Source organism: Tenrec ecaudatus, chromosome 12 (genome assembly GCF_050624435.1).
Source record: "Tenrec ecaudatus isolate mTenEca1 chromosome 12, mTenEca1.hap1, whole genome shotgun sequence".
NCBI lineage: Eukaryota > Metazoa > Chordata > Mammalia > Afrosoricida > Tenrecidae > Tenrec > Tenrec ecaudatus.
In genome coordinates, this window is record NC_134541.1 from 118,872,735 (window position 1) to 118,896,729 (window position 23,995).

The 23,995-nt window shown below is 46.9% G+C and overlaps 1 protein-coding gene across 3 annotated transcripts in view; it reads right to left on the bottom strand.

The window, feature by feature from the left end:
• Positions 1-3,652: 3,652 nt before the first annotated feature.
• The window catches only part of USP31 (ubiquitin specific peptidase 31), a 91,646-nt gene continuing 71,303 nt past the window's right edge, over positions 3,653-23,995 (bottom strand). The window contains exons 12-17 of one of the 3 annotated variants that reach the window (XR_012787267.1): positions 23,276-23,395; positions 19,630-19,855; positions 14,877-15,035; positions 11,865-12,017; positions 5,638-9,265; positions 3,653-4,674 (exon numbers count right to left, since the gene is read on the bottom strand). Coding sequence is in view for 1 of the 3 variants with exons in the window: in XM_075564608.1 (XP_075420723.1) it covers positions 7,710-9,265; positions 11,865-12,017; positions 14,877-15,035; positions 19,630-19,855; positions 23,276-23,395 (2,214 nt within the window). In the remaining 2 variants the exon portion in view is untranslated. Of the gene's footprint in view, positions 9,266-11,864; positions 12,018-14,876; positions 15,036-19,629; positions 19,856-23,275; positions 23,396-23,995 lie in introns of all 3 variants that reach the window. The other 2 variants (XR_012787268.1, XM_075564608.1) reach the window with 2 other exon arrangements.

Consider the following 23,995-nt stretch of genomic DNA (forward strand, 5'->3'; position numbering starts at 1 on the left):
CCTGAGGTGATATCCACCAGGCTGAGGGAGGGAGTCTGGCAGCAAGGAGGGAAACAGATTCTTAGGAGGAGAAAAGGCTGAGCAGGGAGGCCCATCCAGCAGAGTTCTGGAGGTTCAGTCTCACTGGGGCGTACAAGCTGGCTGCAGGAACACCAGGCTCAAGGCCTCATTAGACGGTTGCTCCTTCGAGAAGGTTTAGAGGTGGAAATGTTCTGATGGGTGCTGCTGACAATTCCATGTTTGAAAAGTTCCTCCAAATTAAGACTAAATAATTTTGATACTTCTCACTGTTCTATGTATTTAATGGCCTGTAAACAATTTCAGGCATTATGAGGGTTCATGGGTGCATAGTATGCTACAGGGCCAAATGCTTTTGAAGAGCGTCCAGTAAGGGCTGCGCATTGGCCTGCATGTCATGTGGTTCACAGGCATCCTCATTAAGGGGCGGTTTCCTTGCCTTATTTTTAAACCATCTAATGTGTTCTGCAGTTCTGGGTACAGACTCACCTAAACGGAACCCCCTGCCCACCAACACCCCACTCCTCTATGTGCATTCATGTGCATCTGCAGAGGCGGGGCTCAGAGCAAGCACGTGGGACGTCTCACATACCATTTGAGGACGGAGGCCTTCGGCGCCCCCAGGTGGCCATAAGTGGTGTTGCATCCTTGAGAGGGAGCCGTGCTAAGGGCAGTTAAACTGGGCGCGTTTACCAGGCGGGCAGGTTAAGCGTGAAGACACACCAAGAAACACCAGGAGGGAGAGGACCATTTCCTCCCATCAGAAAGTTCGGGAGAAGGGGGGGGGGGGGAGAGTGAAATATCACATGGAGCTCCTCTGCAGCTTCAAGGTCCAGGACATGGGGGAATAAGGCAGCATGAATGTGAGCTTTTTGTTGTTGTTTTAAAGTTTCACATGTAGCGTTTCTTGCTTTTTTTTACCATCGATATTTGCAAGACCTTTGAGTGCTGCAGCACTAGGATATCATCAGTCAATACCAAAAAGGTACTGGCTGGCGAGAGGGAGAGAGTATGAATATAGCTTGAAGAGGGCATCGTGTAATAAATTTATTATATTTTGTTACATTTCCACTTTTCTCGTAATTCCAACTGTATGCTATATAACCAACTGCTGTTTCAGAAATAAAACATTTTAACATAAAAATATAAATTCTGCTTATTAAAAGTGCATACACCATGAATAATTAAACATACAAATAAATAACAGACGTCAATGACACATCTCATGCACTTGTTCTAAAATAATTTAAAATGTATGATACATGGTTTTTCTCCAGCCTCGTGGAAAGACATACTGCCCTCCAAATTACTATGCAACTAAAGGGCATCACACAAGAACCACTAGCAGGTCTACGTACAGCGAAGCGGTGTGTGTACAGAGACATGACATGCAGCTTTTAAGACAGCTATAGAAATTCCAGTGTGAAAACATGAAGAGTCAGTCTAGAAACTCTTTTGTAATGGGGCTTACATTTAATTTTAACCAGTGGTGAGAGGTGTCTTGGGAACCAGACCTGGGAGGGACCAGGAGCGCAGATCTGAAAGGCCGCCACACTCGGCTTGAACTCAGAAAGTCCCGCACTGCCTCGCCATTGGGTAGAATGGCCACGCCGGTTAAAATAGCACCTAGGAAAGTCCCATATTGCATTTTCACGATTCCCACAGGTATCACTGCTCTGTGCGGCCCTCTTAATGGAGCGTTTCCAACTTGGGATTTTGAAAATACCAGGTAAACTTCTTCCTTTTGTTGGTAGGCAGCAGAATGCTCAACAGGATGAAATCATCGCAGAAGCCCTGCAGATGGTTTAAGATGGTGTAGTTTTCAGCTCACCACAGGTTAAAACCAAATCCCATTGCCTCTTCTATACATGAACATATATGGTCACCTTCTTAGATGAGCATATATCTCTTATTACATGAAAAATAGCTAATGAGTGTCACATCAAGAGTCCAAATAAAAATTTTTCACATTTTAAAACCAAAAATGCTTCCTGAAATGACATTGCAGATAAACAAGGACTAGAGTAGAGAACGGGCTGAACAGGAAGGTCAGAGGCAGTCTGGGGGTTGCTACAAACTAGCAACAACTAATCCACTCACTGCAACAGCGGGGACAGGTGTTTCAAGGTTAACCGGTGGTTTCTAAGCTGCTGTTCAGCATTTTCTAACCATAGTGACTTTCCTATTCCACGGCCTGCTCACCAGCTGGGGGATCCAGCAGTACCGGCGAGGGAGGATGAGGATCCCCACCCCAAGCCCCCACAGGCACCCTATCTGCTCCAGCAAACAGAGACCGCCGCTTGCCCCACCAGACTGGCAAGTACTGGGCTACCATGTCCCAAGCACCCAAATCAGACAAGCCCACGCCTCAAACAGGTGGCTGCTATCTAGAGCTGTCCCCCCCCCCCCCCACCACCACCACCTTTCTCCAGACAACTGAGCAATCTGACTCAGTCACTCCCTGGAGTACTGGCTGTGGCAGTGATTCTCGCCATGAAACTCAGCAAGGGCACTTCATTACAGGGGCTTTTCTCCATTCTGACCGCACCTTAGAAACATCTAGAAGCTTGAAAATATACGGTAAGCCCTGAACATCATCCCTGGACTGAGGGGATGGAAGCTTGGGAGTGGGGCCCGGGCAGGATCTGTTTCCTTTCACCCACGACATGGTGCTGCACTGAAAACTGGGCATCGTATCTCGGGGAGTCCTTCCGAAGAGGCTTACCAAAGGGCTCCCAGGTCTGTTCCACACCCTTCCACTCGCCTCCCCCAACGGGGAATGTGAGGTGGGTCTAGAACCTAAGCCTCGGTGCCACACTACCAGACGGTCCAATGGGCTTCGTCTTATTGGAACCAGCGGCTGGGAAGCGTCAACGCGTTCCAAACAGCGTTTAAGTCTACAAAAGCATTTTAAATTGTCAGCACTATTAGAAGCCACATTCTTTCCTTGTGACTACAATAGAACCCTAGAAGATATAAAAAATTAAAATCTATAGAAAATGGCAGGTTGTTTATAGAACAAAATACTTTAGAAAGTCTTCGGGCTACATATAGTATATAAACTGGTGTGTGTTCAACACAGCCGATTCCATTTCTGTTTGCAAAATACTTACTTTACACGCAATCTTGCCATGGATTAAAAAAAAATTGGCCAAGAAAAACCACATGTGCAAAACAAAACATGAAATCACATTCGTGCTCTTCTGTATTGATGCTTAAGCCACATTTAAAAAATTACAAATTCAAAAATAGAGCTCCATAATCTAACACTTGCCTTTCTTTAAGAAAGCGTACTTAGTGCGGTCTGTTTGGATTGGTTGCTTGCATAGGTCTGGACGAACTAGAGGCCATGCGAAACTGCTCTCATGACTTGGGGAAAAGTTGATGGGCCATGCTCAGAATGCAGCTGAAAGACAAACACTTGGGGAGCTGAGAGAAAGGTGGAGAGAGACAAGGAGCCTTCGGTTAAATAGAAACATTGGGCTCCACCTGAAGCAAGTAATCCGGTTTAGCAATGCCTCTAATGAGACTAAAATGACAAAGTGACAGCTTTTTATACTTCTGTGTATGATGCAGGCACTGGCTTGTCGGCAATTCTTGCCCTTCTCACCTCCAAAGAATACAAAGTCCGACACACCTCACAGAACACGTGTTTTATTGAAACTGTGCTTATAATTTGAAGACTACCCAAATCCAAGCCGGACACACTCATTAGTTCTGTGCCCCACACTTGTGATACCCTACGTAGGAAACAATGACTTCAACGCTTGACTAATGGGTCAGAATGAAATGTAATGGTAGGTGTCAGTCTACTCTTTAAAGCACGCTTATTTAAAAGAAGTGAGCTGTTTGTTTCGCAGCATTTCGACTCCACTTTTGCTAAGGCTGCCCTCGTCACTCCTTTTACAAACTGTTCTCGTTTTTGTCATGATAGTTATTTCAGAAGGATGCCCATTTTCCTCCCCCCACCCCCAAAGAATCCCCACAACTATCTTATACACACAGGGATGGTCAACTTCTAATGCAGATTGATTACATAATGAATTTTCAACCCCTAAGTACTAGAGACAGCGCAGTCTGGAAAAGCGAATGGACGAGTAAAATGTCTCCAAGGATGAAGGGCACTTTTGGTTTTCAGAACAGAACAGATTTGCTCCCGAGAACCACAAGCCTTCGCTGATCCACCAGAATCCACTGGATCCTTTTGCTCCAAAGGACCGACCGTCACTCCATTGTGGCAGCGGCAGCGTCCCTTGGTCCGCAGGCTGTGCTCCCCAGGCTTCTCAGCTATAGCACATCCCGGAAGCTTTCAGCTCACCTTCACAAAACTCAGCAGGCCTTCCAAGAATGTTTGCAGAATAAATAAACAATTACAGCAGAGTTTAAGGGAGCCTTACAATCACAATGTTTTATCACACCCAAAATATTCCCATATCCATTTCTATTGGTCCAGCATTTTGCTACTTACTTTCAGTTAGGCTGTTTTTAGGATGAGGAAATACAAAAGGGGTGGGAGAGGTGGTCTATGATGCCAGGAAGGAAGGGTATTTCCTTTTTAATGGTTTTCCTTTGTGCTTCCACCTTCTCTGTATGGTATTACAAAGTCAAGGCGTAGGGCTGTCTTAAGGAATGACATAGCCTCAGCGCACAGGATGTCTACAGGAAGAGAAATCAAGAATAAAAACATTTAAGAGCCAGACATTACAGTTGCAACACTACTGTTGCTCATTTTGTGCCTTTTAGGAAATCATTGCTCTTACCAGGCACTCCTGGTTGTCGACCATCAACCCAGTCTTACTGCCTTCAGCAGTAACCCGAGCCCAAAGTCACACCCCAGAGGGCATCACGGCGTTTGTGGGAAACAAAATGAAAAGATAGGGAATTTTTCTTATAAACTTTTTCATGCCCCCTGGTACATGCTCATTATGCCAAACACCAGGCAAATAAAAAAGCAAACTCTGACACCCTAAATTCCTACCAAAGGAATAAATGGAACTAAAAATGTCCCCCAAGGATATGATCTACCTCCAAAGAGCACCTCCAAAATATTGGAGCAAAATATTCTTTTCTGTGGCTTAAAGTTGTTCTTAAGCTAGGGATAAGATTTCCATCATTTAGTAACCACAGAAGGTTAAGTTTTAAGTTGCATAGACAATGTCATAATAACTCCCAATTTTTCCCCTCTACTTAATGAAATCTGGAACAAGGACTAAACCCCACAGGCAGGCAGCTATCAGATACTGAAATTTCATTTCTGAGATTCCCATGGAAAATTAAAGGGGCCTACTGAAAAACAATTTTTTTTCAAGAGACGAGCCATAACAGTAAATGTATTCCTACATGATTCAAGAATAAAAATCACCATTTATCACTAGAAAAATAAAACTAGCTTCTATTAATGCTTAACTGATTACAGAAGGGAAAGTGTTCTTAAAAACCTTTCATTCTAAGACTGGCTTCACAGCTTCAGACAGCAAGGAGATTTCAAATGAGAGAAATGAGAGGATCGAATTAAATAAATACTTAATTCCTAATGTTGTCACTCTTTACCCATGGTCCATCTTCGTCAGGACTGAACGCAGTCAATGAAAAACAGAGGAGAGAGCTGGCAGAGCTAACCTCTGGCTTGCTGGGAAGGTGATGCTGGAGGCGGTGGGTGGGGCCAGCAAGTCATCCAGCAGCCACTGTTGTGCTGTACCGGCCTCCAGACGTCTGTGCTGTCAGCCAGGGAAGCGGAGTGAGGAGGTGAGTGGAGGTCCCGCCAGGGCAATGGGCAACAGGCTCGGGATCGATGAATTACCTTGAGCAGGATGGCAACTTCCACAGGGCTGCAGGTGTTAAGTCTTAAACACTGCAAGTGTCTGAAAATTCCAGCTACCCTTATAATAAATGGCCTCCAGACTTGCCTGTGGCCTGCTAATGCTCAAATTAGCAGCAAAATAAACTTGAAGGAACCCACTGGAAACATTTCGCAAGAGGTATTCATGAAAATAATAGTGAAGAACAAAAGGCAGTGCGGAATTCATAGCTATGCATGTATGTGCATACTACTCACTTCCTACACAGGAATACTGAAAAGGAAAATTATACCAGATCTGTGCACCCAGAGTTCGGAAAGAACTTGGAAGTGTCTATACGACTGGATCTGGATGGGGGGTGGGGGTGGGGGTGGGGGAACAACAACTAACAATTCAAAGCACGTAACTCAGCATGCTGGGATTCATGACAAAGTGACAAATGCTATTCAAGGAGAACAAGGAGCGCGACCCTGAACATTTAAAAAGAGAATATATATATATATACTGAAAATCAAGCAGGTAAACATGACCAGGATATCTCCAAAAGGCTTGCAAGAAGGTGCATCTTATCCAGATCTGTGTGAGGCCCACTTTTTCTTAAGCCAGAAGTGTAATTTGCACCACCGCCAGACGGCACCTCCTGCTTGTGAAGAGCTCTGGGTGGGAAGTGAAACCTCAGCACAGAGAAGGAAGGAAGGAAGGAAGGAAGGAAGGAAGGAAGGAAGGAAGGAAGGAAGGAAGGAAGGAAGGAAGGAAGGACGGACAAGCAGACTTGGAAGTGCACGTGGTGCCTGTACTGTCACACGTCACTGCAACCTGGCCTCACCGACTGGGCATTAGACATCGTCTCTCCTCTCCACGTTACGGGACAACACCACATGAGTGTGCGAACACAGGGGCAGCACAGAGCTTCCGGTGTGTAACAGACAAAACAGGAACACCAGAGAAGGAAGATGGCACAGATTCACACATCCAACTGAGAACCCATTCTTTCCAGGAAGCTGGGAGGTGTTAACTGCTCGTGTAAAACCCTCGTGGCCCAAGCTCCCAAATGTAGAGGGGAAAAACTGAACGACTCATGCCTGGCTTTCTGGCTCCACCCCGCGCCCACTCCTGGAGCATATTCTCAGTCAGGCAGCGCCCAGGCACGCACAGGGCACATCTGCCGCAGGAAGGTGGTAGACGAGTCCATGCCTGCCTCTCAACACTTCCAGGCGTGGCAGTAGGAGAAATGACACAGTCACAAACCTGGCACCCTCTTTAATCCATCCACTGCTACACATCCACCCTAAGCTAACTGAGGAAATACCTGAGAAACATTAGTGTTAAAATATTGCCCTTTACAAAGACTGGGAAATGGGGTGAAAGTGCAGAAAGCAACAGTCTTCCCTCGGGTTGTCCGGCTGGGAGCGAGCGTCACAGTGCTTGGCGCTCCGGGTGCTACACAAGGATCCGCGTGAGGGCAAACGGTGCTCGGAGGAGACCCGGGACAAACAGCCCCTCCTCGGCAGAGTACATGAATGAGACCTTGACTGGCTCCCAGGCTCGAAACCCCTCGTGTCCAACAAAGGTCGTTAGAATTCTCCAGAAAGAAATGGGTACGATTGCTGCGGGGACTGTCCAGGGGGAGCGTCTATAATTATTCCAGTTAGCTTGGTATCAATGCTTTGCCTATGGCTGTTATTTGGTTCAATGGTAGAGTAAGGCGCCACTTCAAACAATATACAACCGAATTCTCCTCACATACGTGGGCACACCCACACCCACACACCCACACCCACACCAGGCACATCACCTGGAAAATACAAAAGCAGAGAGGGCTTTGGTGGGAAAGGGGAAGGGTTTTTAAATAAATAAACATTCTGACAGATAAAACACTTGGATTGCAGAAATTCACTGAGGTTGGTGAGAAGAAGGCCGTGCAGAGGTTTGCATGCTAGAAGAGAACTTTTTTGAGGATTTTTCAGCCGACTGCCTGCCACCAGGAGATGAGGGCACTCCAGAGTCTAGCTGGGAAGACTTGGATTTGCGAGTGGACAGCAGGGAATGCTTGGCAGAAGCAGGGTCCTTGCCAACTCGCTGCTCTTTTCCAACCGGATTTGGGCCGGGCAGCTGGGAGGCTGGAGGCTGGGAGCCCTTCTCCGACTTCTCCTCCCCGGAACTCTGACAGGCTGACTTGGCAGAACCCGCGCCTGCCTTCTTCGAGAGCAGCGCTGTCTTGCCAAGATCAGTGGACCGCCGGGTTTCCTTCTGTCTCAGGGCTGATTTGAAGAAGGACAGCCCCTTGTCCTCGGACTTGCTGTCCCTCTTCAGACCAGACTTCATGCTCAGGCTGGGAGACCGCAGGCTGGCCATGGAGGAGCTCCTCACGTGCTTGCTGTCCCCTCTGCCCTCCCCGACTCTGGTCTGACCCACCCAAGGGGAGCCGGGTTTGGAGGTGGGGGTGATGCTGGCCCTGTCAGAACCGAGGCTTTGTCTAGAGCCTTCTCGACTTAGGCTTCGGTCTGAAGTCCTGCTCTTCCCAGGAGGGAACGGTCCCCTGGTGGCAGGGCCGGCGGGTTTTTTGGCAGACGAGGACGTGAGGGGAGAGGTGGACTTCTGCTTCTGTGGTGAAGGAGATGATCCAGCGTCCTTGGATTTGGGGGATGACTCCTTTTTGGGAGGGGCAGGGGATGCATGACGTCCACTGGTCCTGGAAGAAGAATCTGCCTTGCTCCGGGAACGGGAGGGTTTTACAGAAACTTTTACGGGAATGGGAGAAGAAGGAGATGTACTTGACAGAGATGATTCCTGGCTTGCCAAGACCGGTCTCCCCTTCCGCGAGCTTTTATCTGGTTCAGACGGACCTTTGCTGCTGGGCGACCTCTTGGCTGTGCTCTCTGGCTTCTTTGAGAAGGAGCCAGGGTGGCTTGGTGGCTTCACCTCTTTGACTGGAGAGTTGTCGACAGAATCGCTCTGATCCACATACGCAATCTGGTTGTTGTTATCGAAAGGATCAGAGACCGAGGGCAAACGATCCCCCCGGGCTGCCTTTTTGCTCTGTGCGTCGGCAAGACTGGAGTTCAATTTGCAGGCCTCTGGGACTTCTTTGAACACACCTTCCATGACGGCCAGAGGGGCCCGGCCCACAGCTCTGTGCTCACGTCGACTGGGACTATCGCTCGCTTCCTGGTAAGTGCTAGAAAGGTTTCTCAAACTACCAAAGCAGGAGACGGAGACCTTGTCATCCACTGCCTCGCCAATCTTCTCCAGGGTAGAGGCGGAGGTGTGAATCGGAGAGTCCCCTGAGAATCGGGAAGGAGAATTGGAGCGCATCTGCAGCTTCGCAGATAGGGACCAAGATGGCCTCATGCAGCTTTCGTTGACAGCCAAGGGGCTGGTGACAGAGGATCTGGATGACAAGCTTTGACGCTGGACACTTCTCACAAATGGTCGAGTTGAAAATCCCCCTGAGAAAAAGCAAAGAGAACACCATTACTCTAAACCAACAGGAAAGTGCTCTGAAGCTGAGGGGACTGAAGACAGGAAGAGGCACGGTTTGTGGAATGGAGTGGGACCTTCCGAATCAGCAATATCGGCGGTCTCGTCATGGCCAAGGCAACAAACAATACTGTGACCATTCCCTTCACATGCTTGGTCTGTATCAAGGTTCAGCAAACTTTACCTATAAAAACTCAGATGGTAACTACTTTAGGCTTTGAAGAGTGGTCTTCCATTGCAGTATGAAAGCAGCCAGATGCCATGTAAACAAATGAGCCAATAAAATTTTATTTACAAAGGAAACAGCAGGCCAGATTGGGTCCATGGGTTGTATGTAGTTGGTCGACTGTGAGGATTAAACTTTACATGTCCACCTGACACTCCACAAACGCTCGATACATGTGAGCTGTGGATGCAGCCTTTTCATACACAGGACGGCGTGGGGGTCACAGAAGTGAAGCGCCTTGCCTAGGACAACACAGACACTGAGAGACAGAGTAAGGTCGATCAGAACCCACAACCCCATGACCTTCCTCTGTACTACATGTAAGTTGGCCTGTCGCTGTTGACAATAAAAGTAGATCGGTGGAAAGCACTAGAGACTTGGATACAACACACTGAGTTGTAAATAACCTGAGTAAATAACCCTTCCCCTCAAATATTCTGAATTAAATTCTAATATTTTTAACTCTGGCAACTATCAAACTATATACGATCCTAAAAGGCAGGCCCTGTGCTGTGGGCACCACCCAGGACGTAATGACGGTTACAAGGCTACTGATTTCACCAACTACACTGCTCAAAGATAGATTGGAAGAATGCCAGCCAAGCTTACTGTTAAAATGACAGTGATTCAAAATATAACCTCTACCCAAACAAGCAAAGATTCACGAGTTTTCCATGGAACGTCAAGAGCCAGAAAGGAGCTCGTCAATTATAGTCCAATATTCTTCCTTTATAAACACAGCAGCAGCCAGCCAGAAGCAGTGGCGGAGCAAATGCTAAGAAACAGATCTCCTAGCCTGGCATTCTTCCTCCAGCCCCTGCCATTTTTCTTCCATTTCATTTCCTCAGAATTATCCATCATCACCAGAAGCAGACCAGAGCGATCGAAGTGCTGGCTGCAGAATGAGACTTGTTGGAAGATGAGTCACCGTCCTCATTACGGATGCTGAGCTCACTCCTTCCCCTGCCAGTTCTCAGTGTTGTGGCTGCCTGGTCCTTCCCACACCACCTGCGAGGCCCTGTGAGAGAGAACCCAGCTCTGCCTGGCCCAGGGATGTCGTCAGAGTGGCATGGGAAGGTAAGAGCCCCAAATGCAATTTTTATCAGCTTTCCCAAGTTTTACGTTGTGCCTACCGCCAGAATTCCTGAAAGCTGCCTCAAGGCAGAGGCTAAAGTGCCTGTCCTCAATGCTCCAAGGCTATAAGGAGCAACGGGTCACACATTGCTCTGAGGAATTCAGTGTGATGCAGGAGAGAGGCCTCGGGTGAGGACAGGCACTCCCCAGGACGGCAGTGACCCCTCACAAGGTAGCCCGCAGCAAAGCACTACCTCGCTCAGCTCCTCCCCGTGGCTAGAGCTATTCTGAACACCTCAGAAAGCAATATGAAAAAAAGACATAAAGTTCTAGCTTACACACTAAAGATGAAAAGTATTGGAAAATGCAGTGGAAGAGAAAATTCTAACAGAGGAAAAGCAAATGATTGTCTATATGAATCAAAAAGTACTGCTACTCCAACTCCAGTTCCCACATGCTTGGGTTGATTCCAAATATACCATCTTTAAGCACGGCTCTGTGGCCAGTGCATGGCTGCAGAACAGTTCTCTCAGTGATTCGCTTGTCTTAGTCTCTGTATGGGGCCTTCAAAAAATAGGATACTTTCTATGCCACTGGAGGAAAATGTTACTTTGAGATCAGGGCTGATGTCAAATTTTGAATCAACTCAAGTAGTTCCCTTCCCAAATCACTGAAGTTTTGCAACAAGTGTGTACGGGAACCACACGAAACAGCAGTACTGAGGTGGATTAAGCATGTAAGGGAGGTCAGCAGACCTCAAAGGGACACAAGTAGCCGCGGGTTATGGCACTGGTGTTTTGAGGACTCCGAAGGGGTGGTCTCGGTCGTGGCCACAGGAGGACCACCTGGGCTTATGGTCAAGGCCAGGAAAGATGCTCCAAGGACTTCTTTGGTACAACAAAGCACCTGCTCATTCTTCCAAGGTAGCAAGAAGTCTGCTGGGGAACTTTACCCCATCTCCACCCCAATCTTTCCCCTTCACACGTCTTGTTTCCTAAGCTCAAGTGACTTTTAAAAGGAGGACGTGGCACGAAACAATAGCTTCACGTTTTGGTAAAGGCTAGCATGATGCTGTAATAATACTTCTTGACCTACACCCATATAAAACATCACTCAATGCCACGGTAGCCCACAGCGAGGCAGCCCATTCTTTGTAATCTCCGCAGACTTCTCCTCCCACCTTCCTGAGAAATTAACTCCTAAACGTTCTGGAGAAACCTGGCGCTGTGTCCAGAGTTGTCATTTGGCATTCGGTCACCGAAACCTACCATCGTCCTCACTCCTCTCCCCGGTCATCTCCACAGACTCTGAGAGCGAGGCCAGCGAGGTGCGTCGGGAGGAGGCTGCGGAGGTGACGCTGGCCTGCTTGCTCCCTGGGAGCCGGCTCACCCAGTGTTCACACAGCGAAGAGCTTGTGGAGCCTGCAGGAGAGGAAGCCGACACTGAAGTGGAGACAGAGTCCTGTGGGCACACATTCTGCACGCAAGTCCAAGTGTGCCACTGCCTGAGGGTTCTCACCACCAGGGTCAGCGTTAACTGCCCCACCCCCAGGCCCATGCGGTTTTCACCAGGGAGAGAAACAAAGGAAGGCACGTCTCATACGCACGCAAGCACGGGGATGCACACTTCAGATGCGAAGCCTACTTCTTAAAGGCTGGCTGTCCCCCCACTAAGATGATACTTAACCAAAAGAGCTGGGTGTACAACAGAATACAGTCATTCATCACTCCTTCTAAAAATAGTAAGCACTCCTCTAAGCACTCATGGTTATAGTTCTTTTGACGCAGAAAGAAAAATGACTGTGAGTATGCTCTCCTATTTCTTGCCCGTTTCATAAAAATTTTTAACCATTTTCAATGCTCATACACACACGCACAAGCCCCGTCTATGTCAATCTGTTCTGTCTGTCCACGGCGGCTCTGAAATATCTCGCAGGGTAACAGAGGTCGCTGGCCAGGGCGGGTAGCTGAAGCGGCACGACGGTGTCGCGAAGACCTCAGCACAGGCGTGGTCTCCCAGGGTGGCCGTCTCCGGGCAGGAGCGTGGCTGTTAGCTGCTGGTGACTTGGTTCCGACTCATAGAGTCTGTATGTGCAACAGAATAAAACCCTGCTCGGTCCCAGGCTCTCCCCACAATTGAACTGTGGTCATGGCTGAGCCCACTAGTGGAGGGTTTTCTCTTGTCCGCGGACCACCTGATGAGACCGCTCCCTCCTGATGAGAACTCCCAAAGTCTATGCGCACACCCTCCTGAGCCTCGCTTCTGAGGACCATTCCAGCTGTACTTCTTAGAGACACATTTGTTTGCCACTCAGGCAGACGGTGGTGCTTTCAAGCTGCGTTACCAGCACCGCAATCAAACACTTCGCTTCTTCCCCAGTCCTCCCTCGTCATGTCCACCTTTCACACGTATGGGAGGCGAATCAAAGCACCAGCATGGAAGTCAGGCACCTTGACTCTCAAAGTGACAGCTTTACTCTTTGATTTCTTGATTGTTGCTTCTGTGAATATTAACTGAGGACCCAATTAAAATTAAATCCTGGACAACTTCAATCTTTTCTCCATTTATCATGGTGTCGTCTAATGAACCAGCTGTAGGATTTTCATTTTCTTTACTTGAGTTGTAATCCACACCGAAGGATGCAATCTTATCCTCCCCAGTAAGTTCAAGTCCTCCTTCCGTTCGGCAAACAAGGTTGTGTCCCCTGCGTATCTCAAGAGTTCAGTTTTTCAGATCATTTGCTCAGCATACAGACTGAAGAAGTCTAGTGAAAGTATATATCCCTGACCACACACCGTTCCTGATTTGTGCCCTGCTTCTATTCCAACAGCTGTCTCTTGATCTAGGTATAGGTTCCACATGAGCAAAGGGAAGAATTCTGGAGTGCGATTCTTTGCAATGTCACCTGTACCATGTTATGATCCACACAGTTAAATGAGTTTGCAAAGCCAATAAAAAACACAAGTACCCTTGTTTGGGTATTTTCTGTTTTCCGTCAGGATCCATCTGCTATCAGCAATGGTGTCCCTCATCCCATGTCCCCTTTGGAATACGACTTGCATTCCTGGCAGCTCCTTACTGATATAATGCTACAACCATTTTTATATGGTCATCGGCAACATTTTATTTGCACGTGATATTAACGAAATTGTCCAGTAATTTCTATATTCTGTTGGGTCACTTATCTTTGGAATGGGCACAAATACAGATCTTTCTGGTTTTCAGTGGCTAATCTCTCAGAAGTGGACAGCCTATATTATTCTTCCTAATCCATTCTTAGTCTGGAGGCTCTGCTGAAACCAGTCCACCTTGAGTGATCTTGCTGGTACTTGAAATATTGGTAATAAGGCCTCCAGCATCACACCAACATGCAAACACACCACCACAGTACGCTAAGCGGACAAACACATAGAAAGATGGGTGAGGGCACTGGAATTCCCACTTTCTGTTAATCAGCTACTTCAAACGTCCCTTCCCAAACTTCAAAGGGACTAATGTTCTCTAACCTGAGTACACACAACCCAGTTCCCGTCTCCAGTCACATAAACTCAAAGTGTGCACTAAAACGCATTCATCCTTGGTTTGCATTATTTGTGGCTGCATCTACAGCACAGATGTGGGTATTAGTTCCTGCAGTTATGACACACAATGAGCTTGACCCCAGAGGGCTAAATCAAGCCATTACATATAATTATAGCTTTCGATCATTCCCTTACCAGAATAGGCCAAATCTTCTTACCGGGAAAATGAAAAAACACAACAAAACCTCGCCTCTTTCTAATGGCGCTTTACCTTTTACAAAATGCTTTAGCAGACATTTACCTAATGTGATGCATTCAACTACACCACGAGGTAGGGATTATTACGACACCCAGAAGATCAGTAATGTGGCTCAGAAAGGCTCAGGTGGCAAGTGCCCCAAGACAGCCCAACCCAAACACGGCAAAGCCAGGTTGCAGTTCTCTGTCTAACCCCCTCATTTCCTCTCCGTTCGGAAGGTGTGCCCTACTCAGTCTGTTCCAAAAGTAAACACAGAGCCCTGGCTTGGTGCCAGCGCTCCACCTCCCACCCCGAATCATGCTGGCACCCAGCTGCTCTCACACGTGCACCCTCATTTCCTTGACTCTGATTATTTGGTTTTCCAGATTAAATGCAAATATGAGATTTCCTCTAATCAAACTGACAGAATTGCAAGACCTTCTGGAGAGGCTCTGTGGTCCAATAATTACAATCATCTGCTCTGGGGGGAAAAACTGCCCAAGAACGAGGGTCGGTCTTACCCGCCACGGAACTATTGGCTGACCAGGAGGGTATGGCTGTCCGCCGCTGGTAGAAGAGGATGTAGGCCGTCTGGGTGCAGACCTCATCTTCGCACAGCTGCTGCACGTCACTGTCGTCGAAGCAGTACCAGAGGCCGTCCACAGAGTTCTTGCAGTATGCTGCCAGAGAGAGCGGGGTCAGTACCAGGTGCACAGGCACTCCACGCGACAGGCACGATCACGCTGGCTCACGCGACTAAGGTTGCATGTACTAACAGAGAAGCAGGTTGTTTGTCTGTTTGTGTGAAATCTTCATTTCATCTTCAAGCAAAATGTTTGGGGGAAACTCCCAAGTAGATATTCTATTGCAGCTGAGAAAAACCATTTATTTCCATATAAATGGGTCTCAATCAGAGTTAATTTTGCCCCCAGGGGACTTGTGACAACAAATGCAGTCTTAATTGGTAGGGGTGCGAGGTGCCACCGGCTTCCAGTCAGGAGAGGCAAAGGATGCTGGTGAAGTACACAAGACATCCCCCACTCCCCACCTCCCACCCCCAGCAAAGAATTATTGAGCCAGGGTGGAGAAGCCCTAAACATTTTAGTGTTTATTAGAGATGGGAAATACTATGAATAGCAATGATAGTACTAAATGCTAAACAAAGATTAGCTTGTTAGCGGTTCCCATTATTTCTATTTAAGCAGCTCATTTTGTCCTATGGGATCTGCTCTATTGCCACTCCCATTTTACAGAGGCTTCAGAAGCTTGCCCACGGCCAGGCAGCTGGCACAGGGCAGAAATGAGGGACAGCTCTTTTGAGGCTTTTCTCGCCTGTGCCTGCCTCTGGGGGAGCTCAATCATGTCCCCCAAATTTATGCACTGCAAATCCACCCTGCACGTATGAGTTCAATCCGATAGGAACAGGTGTTCTGCACTGTGTCGATAAGGTCCTATCAGTGTAGAGTGCATCTTAACTCAATCGCTTTTGAGGTCAAGGAATGATATCAAGGGCAATTAAGCCAGGGGGTGACTGGACAGAAACAAAGCCGAATGGACAAAACCTGGTGCCAGGTAGAGACAGCCAAGAACCCAGAGAACGAGAACTAAAAAGAGACCTTCCCTAAGAGCCACCAGCGAGAGAACGTCTTTCCTTTTCAGGGCCGGTACCCTGAATGCAGGTCTCTAACCACCTGAACTGTGAGAAAATAAATTTCTGTTCATTAAAGTCACCTGTTTATGGTGCATCTGTTACAGCAACACTAAGAAACTCAGATAGCACAAACGTCTCTTAAAAAACAACAAGGAAGGGATGGGAAAAAATAGAAACTAAGACAATGACGCTCTCATATAAGTTCCCTGGCAGGCTGAGAAAACATGAGCTCAGGAACGCATCCGGTTTTTGCTCTCAATTCAAATGTTAAGCCTGAGATAGAAATAAAGAACATTCAAGGACCAGCAAGAACAGACAAAAACTTTAAGTGTTCATGATGTCATGTCACCCTATAAGGCTACATAAGGAGTGTTATAAACTTGATCCCAAAAGGTATAATATCACCCTCTCTAGAAATACACACTTACTGGGGTGAGAACAAATGAGTGTTAGAATATTCAGCTGATTGCAGAGACAGACTCAGTATGGCCCGAGCAGGGGTAAGATTGGACAGAAATGAGGACAAACGGGGAAAGACTGATGTCACATGGAGATGACCAAGGCACAGAAACTAAAAAAGATATCTTCCCGCAGAGCCAGTCTTTCCCTAAAGCTGTGCCCTGAATTCAGATTCCTAACCTCGGAGAGTGTGAGAAAGTAAATTTCTGCTCTTTAAAGCCACCCACTTGTGGCGGATCTGTCATCTTTTCCTCCAGTTTCATATTGTGGACTTGGAATTTTATAGCACTGTGATCCGAAAAGATGTCTTTCCACACACACACATAACTACATACAGTTATGTATATGTGTATATTATGTGCTATGGGTATGCATTGCTTATCGAGGCTTGTTTGTGGGCAAAACGCACGGTTTATTCTGGAGCATGTTCCAGGCGAACAGGAAAAGAATGCCTAATGTGCTGCTGTGGGTGGTGTTCTGTATAAGCTTATGAAGTCAATTTGATTGGTTTGTGTAATTTCATTATTTTGTGTCTTTGTTGAGTTTCTAGTAGTTCTGTCGCTTATCAAAAGTGGTGTGCTACAGCCTGTGGAATTAACTGGTGGTTGCTGGTCCAAATTGGAATCAGAACTTAAACTGTGAACACCCAATTTGCAGAAGGCCAAGGAGGGCAGTAGAAGCCCACCATCCACATGCAAGGTCCCTGCATGGCCTAAGCCTCTGGTGAATTCCCTCTGACCATAGACGAGGACTGAGAATAACCTTGCCAACTGAGTATTATAAACCCACTTATGGCAGACGCAATTCGGTTAAAATGTAATACCTGATCATTTAATCCTCTTTTGGACCCATTTAAAATTTGTTCTAGTTTTCAATATTTCTTGTTTTTTCCCTCTGATTTAGTATTGTTGGTCTTTTCTTTGTTTTGTTTTTTAATAACATATTTCCTGTTAACACCCCGTGGGTTTCCAAGACTAAAGTCGGAGCAGAAAGCCCAGTGCTTCTCCACACAACTGCTGGCAGTTTCAAACTGCCAGCTATGCATCTCTCAGTCCAACGTGCAACCAATACATCACCAGGGCTCCGTATGAAATTCAGGATAAGCGAGTACAGAAAGATAATAACACATGAAATGTCGTATTGGGGATGGGAAAGGGGGCAGTGGTGGAGAGGGTGGGAGAGAAATGGGGAGCAAATAGTAAATACAAGAAGGGAGAAATATTCTAGAACTGATTGTAGTGATGTTCACACAATTCTTACTATGACTGAACTATGGAAGTGTATGATATATGAATTAAGTCTCAATAAAACTATTTTTCTTAAAAGATTACAACCTTGGAAACCCGTTGGGGCAGCTTTATTCTATCCCACAGAGTCACCGTGCATCAGAAACAACTCCGTGATATCAAGTTTGGTTTCACAATTCTTATTAACGCTTATCTTCTATAAGGAGACCTGGTGGTGCAGTGGTTGCAATGTTCAGCTGCTATCAAAAGGTGGGTGGTTTGATCCCACCAGCTACCATGCAGGAGAAAGATGTGATGATCTGTTTCCATAAATATCTACAGCCTTCGAAACCCTGGGGGGGCAATTCTACCCTGTCTTCTGGGGTCACTATGAGTTGAAATTGATCAACACCAATGGATTTTTATCTTGTATGAATTTAGAGAAACTTCTGAACATAATCTTTTCCTACTTGAAAGTGCTTCGTAGGGTTAAGTAGAGCTATTCCATTCTGATTTACCTCCAGCCGAATCATTCCTCTCATACACCATTGTTGTTTACAATACAAAAATATTTAAAGAATTTACACTAAAAGACTTCAGAAACAAAAGATTATTTTGCATCCAAGCACCTTCCCCTACCCTCTTCTTTCTTGAGGGAGAAACCTCCAAAATCCAAACCCACTGCCTTCGAGTTGATTCTAACGCAGAATGACCCATCTACGGTTTCTCAAGCTGTGGATCTGTAGAGGAGCCGACTATGTATTTCTCCCGTGGTGTGGCCAGTGGATATGATATGCAACAGATCTTGTGGTGCGTAGTTCAACCCTCACCCAGGAGCACCACCAGGCTCCTTTGAGGGAGAAGAGGCATGAGCTAAGAGCAGACTGAACGAGTAAGGAAGGGCTGGGGACAGCCTGCAGATTCCTTTGCCTCGTCAACAGGAAGGCAGCTTTCCTGGCTAACTGTTCTGAAATGAGCCTCAGGGATTTATTAACACCTCTCCTCCACCCTCTGCCTACACTATGACCGCTCTCTCCTCTAGCCTCTGCTGAACCCACTGTTAGCACTTCTATCACAGAACCATTAGGATACATGACTCCATTTCTCTCATCCTACTTATAACCACGTCCTCACTACTAGCTAGCACTTCAGAACGAAGTTAGAACTCACTCATTCATCTCTGTACCTGTCCCAGTGCAAGCTATATGGAAAAAAATCCACTGCCATGGATGGATTCCGACTCCCAGTGAATTTATGGATTCTGAGAATGTAAATCTTTACAGGAGCAGGCAGTATCATCTCTCTTCCGCAGAGTGACTGGTGGATTTGAACTGCTGACCTGACAGTTCTAGCCTGCTATGCAGGAGGTGTTCAGTAAGTGTTCACAGAGTAGAATATACAAGTACAACCACGACGGTGTACAATAACAGCAAAATCTCGTAGAAAAACCTGGAAATACCGTACATCAAAATGCTACCAGTGGTTGTTTTGTATTGGATCAGCCATAGCTGCTTTTATAAAGTGAAAAGTATATTTAACCTTAAAATAAAAGGTACAACCTTTCCCAAGTTGCCTTAAAGACACCAAGCAATGGCTTACCATCACTCAGAACCTCAAACAAACAGAGCAAACCCTGACCCGGAAGTGCAAGCTGGTAAACAAAAATGCATCCTGGGTTCACCAACCATGCAATCTCCTATACACACCATTCCCCGTCCCTGTCAGATCTAGATAACATGGATGCTCAACTCAGGACAAGGCTAAGAAATTTTGAATGACTGGTTCTCAGAGAGTCAGATGATGAAAAGTGGCCCTCACGGTTGGCAAACTGCCTGCTGGAAGACACAGGCAGGTTTTCTAAAGGAAAGGAGCCTGGCCATAAGCCAAGTGAGTCTGCATGAAACGTCAGAAAGGACGGCAGCCTCCTGCATTGCGGACCTGTGTAGTGCCCCCCTTGCATGGTGCCGTGGTGATTGCACACAGCATACAGGTCATAGATGTAGTCCTCGGGGTCCCGCCCGAGTCCATAGGGCCGCCTCCACGGGGACCAATGGGATGGCAAACTCCAGCTGCTCTGGCTTCTCTTAACCACGTGAGGAGTCATGTCCAGGCCAGTCAAGGGAAATTTGACCATGTTCTGAAGTTTCATACGCCTGTCTCCTTCCTGTCATAAGAAGAAAAACAAGTTTGGGTGATATTTTAATGCAAACAGATACATGGAATGTGCACCCTATCAGTTGAAGAGGTTTGACTTTCCTATCTGATGTTTCCCAAAGTATATGCAAAACAGGAAAGCAAACTAATAACTTTAATCATCGAGAGTAAAAGAACAGAACTGGGTCAATACCACTATGAGTAGAACCAATGATGAGCTATATATAGGGGTTCAACATCTACACACACACACACATATACGTATATATGGGTTGACTATATATAAAGGTTAGCCCCTTATAGTCCATCGCTGATTCCATTCATTAAGAATCTGAGTCTTCAGCTGGACATCCCTTGCAGAGGGGTAGTGGGGAGGAGATGAGTCACTCAGGGTTCAGTGTAGCAACAATGAAACTCAAAACCTTCCTCTAGTTCCTGAATGCTTCCTCCCCTCCCAATGATCATGACCCCAATTCTACCTTGCGGACCTGGTTATACCAGAGGATGTACAGCGGTGCAGTAGGGATCTGGAAACACAGGGAATCTAGGACAGACGAACCCCTAAACACCCGCGGTGGGAGTGGCGACACCGGGAGGGAAGGGCGTGTAGAAAGGGAGAACCGATCTCGGAGATCTATGTGTAACCTCCTCTCTGGGAGATGGGCAATGGGGAGGCGGGTGAGGGGAGACGCCGGGGAGTGTAAGATAAGATATAATAATTATTTATAAACTATTAAGGGACCAGGGGGAAGGGGGGAGCGGGGAGGGAGGGAAAGGGGGGGGGAGGGAAACCGAGCTGATTCCAGGAACCCAAGTGGAAGGTGAATTTTGAAAATGACAAGTACAACGAATGTATAAGGGTGCTTTGCTCAATTGATGTATGTACAGATTGTGATAAGAGTTGTATGAGCCCCAATAAAAAGATTTATTAATAATAAAAAAAAGAATCTGAGTCTTCATTTCCTGCATTTTTTTGTGTTTTGCTTGTTTGTACCGGAGTTTCCCTCAGACATGTTTTGTCATTGGGGTGACCCTTTTGAAGCTGTGTATGTTTTTATTTTTCAGTATGTGAACCCAAGATTGACAAGCCGATAAGGACAGCAGGTAGAGTAAGGGTTGCTGGGATGGTGATGGGGGGAGGGGTAAAAGGGAGCTAGTGTCAAGGGGTTCAAGAAAGAAGGTTTTGAAACTGATTGTGGTAGCAACAATAAAGTACCACTTGATGCGACTGAATGATGAATTTATTAACTCCCAATAAAATGGTCTTGAGAAAAGAAATGGACAAAAGATACGAACTGCAGTTCACCAAAAGTGACAGTCAATGAGAATAATGCTCACCATCATCAGCCATCAGGAGATGCAAAACAAAAAAACCCAAACAAACCACTAATTCTATTAGTTTTTCTTTACTTAGAAAAGCGACAAATTCTACTGGTTCATCCTGTCACCGAGGCATGAGACTAAAGAGAGTACTAGTCTATGTATACGGAGCAAGAGTGCCTGGCGCAGAACAGCTATTTAGTAAGTGGTGCCTTTTTTTCCTACCTCATCCAGTAAGTCATTAAAAGTTAACAGTGACTAAGCTAAATATAATATATTCGGTCAGTTGATGATCTTTGGTAACCTCTACCATTGAGCCCACAGGAAATCCTTTGGTAAGGAAAAATAAAATCTCTGAATAAGTATTTAGTGAATGTTTCCTCTGCCTATCGAGGTTTAAAAAAAAAGGAATCAGACATGGGTAATGCACCCCGACTTTCACACCCATTCTATTATCAGAACCAGTCCCAGAGGGTCAAAAGGCCAGGCTGTAGAATGTGGAGCTGGTCTGGGCTAACAGAGTCACCGAAGCCTCGCGGAAGGGGTGGAGTCCTCAGAGCCGTGGGTGAAGCGTGGAGGCAGGGTGTAACACGCATTGGGAAGAGAAGAGCACTGGTCTGAGAACCCAACTTAAAAACGACTGCAAGTGCGATCAGCTGGCACGTCACCACGCTCTAACCTGGCAAGGATGGGGATAAGGGTACACGTGTCAGTGGAGAAGCACAGCCCCGCTGGAGAGGCGACACCCAGACGAGGGGACGAGAAAAAAGGCAAGGTGACACTGGAGTGTTGGCCTGGGTTGCTGGAAGGGTGATGGCATGCCTTCAAAATGGACAAAGCAAAGCAAATCAGTGGTACCCTGTGGATGAGAAAGGGGAGCCGGGGAGCCATTCCTTCACGCCCGCAGATCCCAATGGGCACTCCAGGCAACGCCCATTCTTTATTACTAGGGGTGTAACTCCACAGCACGGTGTGAAAATCTGAGCCCAGGGGGCCTGGTGTGGAGTACCCTTGACATTCCCACATCACCAGCAAATCGTACTCCTCGCTTGAGCCTGTTCACTTTTCTCCATCAGCATCTCTCCCTTGCACAACCGGCAGTGGCCTCTGCTGGTCTCCTTGCAATCATTCTCACTAGACTCTATCTAAACTGTTCGCCACACAGCAGCCAGGATGATCTTTCCAAAACACCATTTGATCATGCTGTGACTACTTAAAACTTATCATTGGAATTCCTCTCTCCAAAAGGGCTACTTCCCCACCAGCCAAAACAGCCTGCTCTCAGGCCCTGGGGCATGCTCTACATGCTTAGGCCACCAGGCTTTCCACACCGGCTCTCTGTTGGGACACGCACACACCATGTGTGTACAAACAGGCTCCCACCTCATCTTGTCAGTATCTGCTCATCTCCTAGACGGTGCTTCTGAAAGCCAGGGCTCACAGCCACCTATAACCTTGGCCTCCAATTACTCCTCCCACAATGGAACTGCAAGGAAAATCCTAGACTACCGCTTTGGAAAAGGTGGTTCACAAAAGCCGATTGCCTGTGATTTATCTCCCCAAAACCTGTGCACAGCAATCCCTTGGAAACAGGGTGACACCTGCAGAAACAGAACTCCACCTCCTCCCCAAATGACCCCCACCGATTTTTTATCCCAAATAGATGACCAAACATCTAATACAACCATGAAAGCTCAAATTCTAAAGCAAACCCTCAGCAACCTAAAATGCTTGCAACAGGAACTAATGTGTTTAGCATTGAAAGGGTCACAGGAGACAGGTTGTTCGCTTTTTGCTTTGGCAAACAATGAAACATAACCCCCAATACAAGGGCAGATCACCAAAACCCAAACCCATGGCTGCAGGACAGAGCAACTGCCTCCGAGGCTGTGTACGGCTGCACTCTTTCAAGAAGCGCTCTTTTTCCTACGAGTAGCTGGTGGGTTCAAACTGCCAACCTTTTGGTTAGCAGCCACGCTCTTAGCTATTGTACCACCTGAGCTCTAGTTGGGGCAGATCTGTGCCTGCAATTTACACGGATCAAACAGGTGCACCAGAGAGCCTTGGCCACAGGCTTGTTTTACCCTATGGAGGTAGAGAATTTCCTTACCTGCCGAAACCTCTTCAGGTGTATAATGAGCACATCGGGCAGAGTCCACAGGCTTAACGTAATGCTGCCCTGCTGCAGCTGCTTGCAGTGCGGGCAACGCCAGGCGTCATCTGGGGCAAGCTGAAAACAAACACCAACACTTCTGTCAGTCACTGCGTACTGGAAGACGTTTTCTAGGAAGCAGCTAGACTAATCTCTGAGCCAGCACCGGCACAACTCAAGAAACGCTCCAGAAAGTGAGCTAAGGCCATGAGGTGAACAAATGGGAAAACACAATCAAAGCTGCTGCCTTGCCAGAGTTGGTGCCCAAACATTATGTTGAGATGATACCTCAGAAAGGAACAACAGGCAAATAGTGTGAAAAAGGCAAACCCAATGCTCTCAGGTCCATTCTGACTCAGAGACCCTAGAGCGGGTTTCCAAGGCTGTACAGCTTTCTGGGAGCAGCGACCTCATGTTTCTGTCCAACAGCTGACAGAAGACTAACACCACTGACTTTGCAGTGTGTAGGCCAGCACCTAACCCACAGTATCACCAGGACTCCTTAAATACTGTACAGAGTAATGTTAAAGGTCACAGAAGCACCTCAAGTTACATATAGCCCTCAAATTCAACTCATCATCTTTCTACCCCATACTGTTTCTCTTTCTCTCTACCAGTCTCCTCTCTATCTCCACTGCCATCAAGTTGATTCTGGCACATAGTGATGCTACAGGACAG